We start from the raw sequence: 9249 nt of genomic DNA, 5'->3' as shown, positions 1-9249 counted from the left end.
CAAGAGGGGTAGGCTGAAAACAAATATTTAAAAAGAATAGTTTGACATATATAAAGAGAATATAGATTCATTTTAGCCTATGCTCTTAAACTGTTTGGAATAAATTTGGAAGGTATTAAGACCTCAAATAGATGGAGTGCATGCAACTATTTAGTGAAGTTTGAGGAGTTGATCTTTGGCAGTATATACATTAAAATTTGTCCTTTATGAAGTTATTTTACATAGGAACCTCCAACTTGAATTTAATTTTGAATTTTAAAGGTCTGGGTTAGTGTAAATTTTAAAAAAGTGTTTTTACTGAGCCTCAAAATGTGATTATAGGTAGCTATTTACAAATAGCACAAGAATATTAGAACTTGCTTTCTCTATTATTCTTTGAACTAGTCAGTGATAGAATGTATATATGTTATAATCATCTGTATCAAAACTCAAAAGATTAATGAACAAAAATGTAATTCTAAAAGAAAGAGAATAAATTGAGAGCTGAATTTAAATTATAATTGAGATGGTGCTAGTATAAAAACTTTCCCACTTATTTATGCTCAGAACTGGAGAACAACAGCAGTCTCAGTATGGGTTACTTATTTTAGAGAACATTGATCTGAATTTTTGGAACACATATAATAATAAAATCATCATAGCAATTACATAGAGAATAGAGAAAGGAAATTTAAAATAAACAATCCAAGAGAACTGTCTGTATTGAAAAAGATTTGTTAAAAATCAATTTATTTGTATTATTTTTGTCCACATCTTCACTTTATGCAGGAGGGAAGCTGCTAGTGGGCAGGAAAGATATATCTATGCTTTTTTTAACAGCAACTTGAATTTAGTATTTATGTAATCTTATTTGAATTAATTAATATACTGTAAATACCATTCACATGATTTTAAAAACATAACTCTTTTGAAATACCTTAAGTATTTGCATTTAGGCCATTTGCATAAAGATGCCAGCATAAAACTGTTTGTGGAAGCTACTTGAAATTGAAATGAAGTGTTGCATTTCATAGAAAATATGCCTATTAATTTGGTAACATTGACTCTTATAAACTTCACTTAGTATTAGTGCTTGATGTAAAGTATTGGTAGTGGGCTTTTACTTACATGTTTAGAGTAACTGACTCTCAAAAAGGTTCTGGGGAAACTGACTTTAGGGAGTAGTAGATAAGGAAAGTGTTGTCAAACAGTTCATTTATTTGTTTAAATGCTATTGGCTTTATGCCAATATTACTAAGGTTGTATATAGGACATTTTCAGATCATTTATAAATGTCATTTTTGGATTTATTTTCAGATTATGTTAAAAGTAATGATAAACCATGTAGTCTCTATCTAACATAGATAGTTGATAACTTTAAATAAGATAAAGATGATATTAGGGGACTTCATAAGCTATTATATTTGCATTTTAAGTTACATATGCAAATTCTAGTAATAGTAAAATGGAAGATAGTATATTCATGACCTTCTTTCTGAGAAAACTGATATTAGAATTCCTCTGATATTCTGATATTAGAATTCTTTTTGAGTAGGTAGTGATAAAGGAAATAGATTTCTTTTAAAAATATGTCAAAATAATGAGTCATGACAGGACAAGAAAATGCAAACCCATAATTCTACTTGTGAAGCTGGAAGCTCCCTTTGACAAAGCATTTCTTTTCCCTTTTAAATCATTACAGAGCCCACAAACATAACAGAAGCTTCTGAAATGAATAAATATATTTTACTAATTAAAGCATGCATTTTTATCTCTCTCACATATTTTAAAAGTTTATCTTGCAAGGAAAGGGAGCTCCTATGCTTCTTCATAGTATTCCAGCAGTATCTGCCAGTACATGCAAGATAAGCCACATAGAATGTACATATGATTCTGCTTCCAAAGGACAGGCAGAAAATTATCCCTTTGTAAGCTACAGGTAGGCGTTGACATGTTAGGTTATGGCAAATGTAAAATTAAAGGTAAAAACAGGGTGTAGTAGTCACTTTGTATAAAAATCCAACATGCCTTTATTATGTGAAACACATTTTAAAGTCTGCATGGAGAAAACAAGATGTTTTTAATTTCACAAAGTTCTTAGGCTATTTTTTTTTAAAAAAAACAGCCCTTTTCACAATAGAAATGCTTTAGTGGAATTTAAGAGTATTTATTTAAGAGAATAAACATTAGAGAAATCAAATATTTTTTCTGAGGGTTTTTAGTAAGAAAGCAAACACTGCTAAACTGAGGATCACTTCCCCGCTAAACTTTCCCCCTCCCCATATTGCTACATATGATTTAAAATGACTGCATCTATTTCTTGGATAAAACAAACATAACTCATGTCATAAGATAGACTTACCTAATCACTCTGGAGGTTAATGGTGGTGGTAGGGTCACAGACCAATATGAACTAAAAGGTCAGGTATGTTTTAGGAAGGCAGTTCCTCTTTAATCACCCAAATAATACATTTTCAGGCATGAATTAAAGGCAATCCATTCTCTCTACCTCCCATTTCAAAACAGTCAAGAAGCAGTCTCCCGCCCTTCCAGGGAGAAACACAGCAGACACACATAAGAAATATGCTTTGGACCCGTCTTCAGAATTCAAAGCAAGAAGCAATGCTGGTACTGTAGAAATCCAGACCCCAGTAGCAGAATCATGTTGAACTTATTTTTAGCATTTTCTTAGATCCTTCTATGAAATTTCCCGGCTGATTACGCCTCTTCCACACATGAGTTCACTTACACAGTGTTTGCTACAGCAGTAGAGGTGATTTGGCTAGGCTCTGAGGATCACAAACAGCAACAGCATGCTGTAGCTTAAAGCCCACTCCGCCGGCAATACCATCAGCATCGTCCACAATATGCTGCTTGAATACCCTCTTACACACCAGAAAATGCTAACTGTGGATGTGAAGGAGAGGAGCAACTTTAGCTGGGTTTCTGCATCACTGAGAGCAGTTTGCAGACTGCTGATTTGGAGCTCATTCTGCCGGCAGCCGGGAATTCCTCAGCACCACGGACAGCGCCAACAACTGGCTTCTCAGCCCAGCGCGGTCGAAATCCCCGAGCTGATTCTTCAGACCAGGCTGGAGTGTTCTCTCGGCGGTCGCACTTTATCCAGCAGATGCGTGCATTAGGAGGGGGAAAGGCATCCAATGTACCAGATACTTATTTGCATTGAAATTACAATAAAAATTAAAAAAATATATAGTAATTATACTTAATGCGTTTTTGGATGGGCTGCAGAGATGAAAGTTCCAGAAGAGACTTGCATTTAGATTTAAGTCATCTGCAGTCTCTGGTTATTATTAATAGATAAAGCATAATGATTGTCAAAGAACCTGTGAAAATGTATGCTCGCTGATTCTATGCAACCCTATGGCTATGGAAAGACTTTCCTCGTGCTGCATGATTAAACTTCGAGTCTTCCTGAAGCTTGGAATGATTAAAAAAAAAAAAAAAAAAAAAAGTAGCTGGTTTTCCTGCAGTTCGTTCTCTAACATTAAAAATCAGTCTCTTGTAATTCATCTAGTCTGTCATTAGGCGTCATTGTAAAGCTGTTTCTTCCAAACTCCTAGCAAAGATGCTCTGTCTGAATTCTTATCAGAATGAGAGAGAAGGGGGGAAAAATGTCTCAGACACAAATATATGGCAGAAAGTTATTTTATTGGTAACAGCATAAGCACTAAAATATATGTCCAAAGTATATTTTAAGGCAAATAATAAATGTTACCTGCTGGCATATTTAATTAGTTATTTACTGGTTTGGGACTACATGAGACATTTTCAGGCTTTAAAGGGAATACCCTCTGCAGTGGGATATGCTGACAGTCAAGACCACGTTCTAACCGAGCCGTCAGCGCCTCCGGAAAACAGATTCTCCCCGTCATGAGAAAACGCCACCGTGTGCGCCTCACTCTCGTGGCCCATCAATTTGTGAATCTGCCCAGATTTAAGATCTAGTAAATGGATAACTCCATTGCCACTCGCTTCAGCTAAAACTCGACCTGAGAGAAGAGAAAGAGAGAGGGCGAGAGAGAGGAGAGAGAGAATATCAAAGTTTTATTTCAAGGAGTCGCAGTTTATATACAATGGGATATTGTTTTGTTTCAATTGTGATTCAACAAACTCTCATTTTATGCTAGATGTTAGTCATAAATATTAACTAGATTCTGTCTGTGTAAGAATTTGAGTCAAAATTAAGACACATCAGTGATTCCATTATAAAATTTAAGAATAGGTGGTAAAATCTAATGCTCCCCTTACATTATAGGGAGATGTCATCAAATGTCCTGCTATTTTCTTTGTATTTGTAATTAGTAAATCATTCTGAGAAGATGAAACTGAAAGCAATTCAGCAAAATGCAATTCTTTATCAAATGAATTGTATGTTATAAAGCTTTAAAAGGCATAGTTTTCAAAAATTATCCACAGCAAAGGTATAATGTACATCTATATCTATATAGGTATATATATATTATGGATAATTCAGATTTTAAAATTTTTGTTCTGCTTTAAACTTGTTTATTATAATTGTGCTAAAATATTGCTTAAAACTATAATAATATACATTTCTGTTTTCAAAATCATGAGACTCAGGTACTCAACAAATTTTATTTGAAGTGAAGATAAATATTTACATTTCAGAATGAGGTGAGATTTTTAACTCTAACTTAAAACTCAAAGTTCTGTTCAGCAAAATTTTTGTTACATAATTTAGTTAAAATACAAAAAGTGTATTCTTATAATCTTTATATTGTATATTTTTGCCATAGGGCAGGTGCCACCACGCCCTTTATATTGTATATTTTTAAAAGTGAATCATTTCCTTAGATTGAAAAAAGGGATCCAATTTCAATTTACACTCTTATTAAGGCAATCCAGTGGCAAAACATTAGGTAATTTGGAGACAAGTGAAAGCAATACGTATATATTGTGTGTATATATATATGTGTGTGTGTGTGTGTGTGTGTGTGTATATATATATATATATATATATATATATATGTGTGTGTGTATATATATATAAATATATATATATATATTTACATAACATCAGTACTTAGGGTAAGGAAGTATGACATTGGAACTATTCATGGAATTATCTGGTCACACTCAGAGGGCAAATTATCATTTCAGTAATAATATTAGGAACTTTATCAAAGTCTTTTTAACATGCTAGGTACCATATTTGGTGCTTGATGTGGATAATCCCATACAATGCATACAATAATCTAATGATGAAGAAAATAGTATTAACTCCATTATGAAGATGAAGAAAGACAGGCTTGGAATAGCTTAGTAACTTGCTCACAATGACATCCTTGGTATTGCGGGGGCTCACATTTAAGCACTCACACTTTGCACCCAGATCCTGGATTTCTAGTTGCAATGTTTTGAACATACAGCATTGCATTCTTATCCATTATGCCATCTTGACAGATTTTAGGTAGGTGATAAAAGTATTATGAGGACAGAATTTGTTCATTTCAGAATAAAAATTCTAAAATGCTATAACCATAAATGCCATATGAAATATTTCATCACAAATTATACCCCAAATCATGATGATTATCTCTAAAACAGAGAAAAGTTATATAAGTAAAGCTAACCATGATAAATATGGCCTATTTGCAAACCTTTATAACTACTGGGCTTCTTCATCTAGAACAAAGCCTGACACAGCAAAGATCCTTAGGATGGATTAGAGTGTCCAAAGCAGCAGATGTGAATATTTATTATAAACCTTCTTCCACTAAGTCTTTGCTGACAGAGGCATTACATATGGATTCTACTTCTAGTCTGACTCTGTAGGCAATTGCTGTCTGTGACTTTCCAAGGAATCAAATAAATAACTGTTTCCTTATAGTCTTTATACAACATCTGGGTAAGGGGTAAATATTACTTTCTATTTTTGAAACCAAACAAAACCAAACAGTACCAAAGCCCACCAAAAAATGGGAAAAGATTTAGCTTTCAATCATTACATTTTGTTGAAGTCAAATCTGTACAAGTCACAATTGGAAATATTTATGAAGGTTTTTGGTAATTTCTAAAGTTTGTTCAATATGGTAACAAAAATGATAATATGGAAACTTAATAGTATAACAGAATTATATGACTCAGTGGGCCAGCAAGTGGTGTGATGGTTAAGAGTGGTTGGATCCTATATGGCCAGCTGCAGTTCAATTCCTGGACCTAGCAACTAGAGAAACACACCAGGCACATGTGTGTTCGTGTCCAAAATCCTGAAAGGAAAGATAAATGGAGGAGAAAGGATTGTGGCATGACCATCTCCCATGAAGGGATACATTCTCACCACTTTTTCTGTCTCTCTCAAGTGAATGCACAAGACCTCTGACAAAACCAACAGACAAAAAGCCACCATGTCTTAGGGGTTGATGTTTCAACATTGTGAATTAGTTAGAACTGATTTGAGTCAGTAAGTTTATGTTTTTGAGGTTTACCTGAACTAATTTTTAGAAGAGCATAAGATTCTGAAACTATCATAACTAACTTCTAAAATGTGTATAAATTTATAATCATGTTCAACTTTGCTTTAAGTATGTTAGATTATTTTTAAAATTTTATTCTTTATTTTATTTGTTATTATTTTTTTTAAATTTGACCAGAGAGAGACACAGAGAGATAGAAAGTGAAAGTGAGAAAGCAAGCCACCAGATCTGGGACTCGAATCATGGTCAGCCCTGCGGGAGTCCAACACCTTAACCAATGAGCCACCTGCCAGCCCCAGTATATTGAATTATTACACAGCATATACTACCTAACTTAAAATTTAGATTTTCTGGGAATGGGGACACTGAATTCTTTCTAGTTTGGAAAGTTTTCAAAATTACTTACTAAGGATATGTCAATTGCTGTATTAGTAGCTAGCTGGTATGAGAGGAGACTCATCTCAGTATGACTACTGGGAGAATTTTTAGAAAGTGGAGCATTTACAGTGACATACATGGGATTTCTCTAAATATCCTGGTGATTAACAATGAAAAACAAACCACAACACATGGTTTGTCACCTGAATGTCATATTCATGGTAATTTTAGAAAAATAGAAGACTTAATACATCAGAGCTTGCTCAATGTAATGAAATTAGGGCAGGAATAAAATTGTAAAAAGTGCTATGAGATTTTATGTGAAAGCTAAACTAAGATTGTACCTGTTAAATAAATATGCTTCTTTAAGAATGTGGAATAATGAAGCCAGGCCTATCCTGAGATGGATATCATACTTCAGCTGTGAAATGTTGGTTTCTTTGACCAAAAAATGAAAATTTTGTGCTAAGACTTCCCCTTCCAGACTCATTTCTAGTAGGTAGGGATAGCTCTGTGTCTGTTTCTCTCCATTTCTATCTGTATCTCTCTGTCTCTCTGTGTCTCCCTGTGACTTTTAATTTTTTTAATGTTTTTTGTTTTGTTTTGTTTTAAGGTAAAGTATTCTCTGGGCTCTCAAGCCTCTCCTTTATTGTGTTAATTGGTGCCCTTTGTCACTTTATTTAGGGAAGGTACAACCCAAGCCAGGCCTATTCTGAGATGGATACTATACTTCAGCTGTGAAATATTGGTTTTCACTTTTGCCTTTTAAAATTATAATCTTATGTTTCTTTTCATCTTTTTTCTTTGTTCTTTTTCGTTTTATCTTTTCTTTTTCTTTCCTCTTCTTAATTCTTTTCTTTTTTTCTTTACCTTTATTTATTTTCTGATCAGCCTCTATACACTCAATGACTAGACAGGTCCAAGTGAACAGTTTCCAATCATCTGAATATGATTAGGGTCAGACTATTTCTCTCTTCACCTTCAATATGATGCACAAAAAGTGAAAATGGAACAGAAGAAGGATTGCAGATCACCTCCTTCTGCTCCCCTCTGGATGCTCAGATTGAACTTCAAGAATTAGGAAGAAATGCTACATCTTTTTTTTTTTTTTGGAGAGGTTTTTGCTATAGGCCGTGTGCGCTCGCCAGACAGACAGAGAGAGACATAGAGACAGAAAGCGAGAAATCACCCCCCAGGGGGGATGGTCACACCACAATCCCTTCTCCATTCTCCTCTTGGGATCTTGGGCACGCACGCACACGTGACCGGTGTGAGTTTTAAGCCACCGGGTCCGGGACGCGAACCGTGGTCGACTACGTGGGAGTCCAGTGACATAGCCATTATGCTAACTGCTGGTTCCCGAAATGCTACATCTTTCAGATAACTAGAAATCACTGCAGGATCAAAAGAAATATAGGAAAGCAAGACAATACCTCTCCTCCAAAGGAAAAGAATAACACCTCTTCATCCTCAGGCAGTACAATGAAACTCATGGAAATGTCTGATAAGGATTTTAGTATATTCATAATGACAAAACTAACAGAGATGGAAGAGAAGAGGGACAATGAACTGCAGAAGAGGTAGGAGAAAGGAGCTTATGAGTTCCAGGAGGTGAGGAAATTCTTGCAAGATCTAAAAGAGGAAATACTCACTTTAATAAAGAATCAAATGGACCTGTTAGAGATGAGGGCTATAAAACAGAAAGTTGAAATCTCCCTTGAAAGTATTAAAAGCAAACTAGATCATACAAAAGAATTGAACCTCAGATGTAGAAGACAGAATTGCTGGCCTAGAAAAATCCACCATGAAGGCTGAGAAAATGGGCCCCCTAAATGAGAATAATACATGAGAAATACTAGATACCATTGAACGTCCAAACATCCAGATAATTGGCATCCCAGAAGACAAAGAGACTCATAAGGGCATTGAAAATTTATTCCATGAAATCCTGCAAGAAAACTTTCTAAACCTAGAGAGGCACTCAGAGATCCAGTACAAAAATACAAAGGAAACCAAATAGAATCAACCCAAGAAGATCTTCTCTAAGACACATTATAGCCAGAATGACCAAAACAACAAAGACAAGATACTAAGATTGGCAAGAGAGAAACAGCAAGTTACCTACAAAAGATGTCCCATCAGGGTAACAGTGGACCTCTCCTCAGAAACAATGCAAGCGAGTAAAGAATGGGAAAATATATGAAAAGTGTTAAGGAAAAGCAATTTCAACCAAAAATACTGTATGCGGGAAGATTATCATTCATATGGGAAGAAAAGACAAGAATATTTTCAGATAAACAAAACCTGAAAGGATTTACCAACACCAGGCCAGATCTCCAAGAAGTTCTCAAGGGAGTGCTCTACCAGAAAAATTAAACACAGACACATGGAAATAAGAATTCAAAAACTAAGAAAATGGCCAACTTAATAG

The 9249-nt window shown here is 34.7% G+C and overlaps 1 protein-coding gene across 1 annotated transcript in view; it reads right to left on the bottom strand.

Annotated features, from left to right (window-relative positions):
* Window positions 1–3640: 3640 nt before the first annotated feature.
* The window catches only part of SPAG16 (sperm associated antigen 16), a 1195723-nt gene continuing 1190114 nt past the window's right edge, over window positions 3641–9249 (bottom strand). Inside the window, exon 16 of the mRNA XM_006140101.1 lies at window positions 3641–3992. Within this exon, the coding sequence (XP_006140163.1) occupies window positions 3817–3992 (176 nt within the window). The 3' untranslated portion in view covers window positions 3641–3816. The remainder of the gene's footprint in view (window positions 3993–9249) is intronic.

Source organism: Tupaia chinensis, unplaced genomic scaffold (assembly GCF_000334495.1).
Source record: "Tupaia chinensis unplaced genomic scaffold, TupChi_1.0 Scaffold000018_1, whole genome shotgun sequence".
NCBI classification, from domain to species: Eukaryota; Metazoa; Chordata; class Mammalia; order Scandentia; family Tupaiidae; genus Tupaia; species Tupaia belangeri.
Note: the sequence above shows the minus strand (reverse complement) of the source record. Positions and strands in the feature narration are given on the sequence as shown.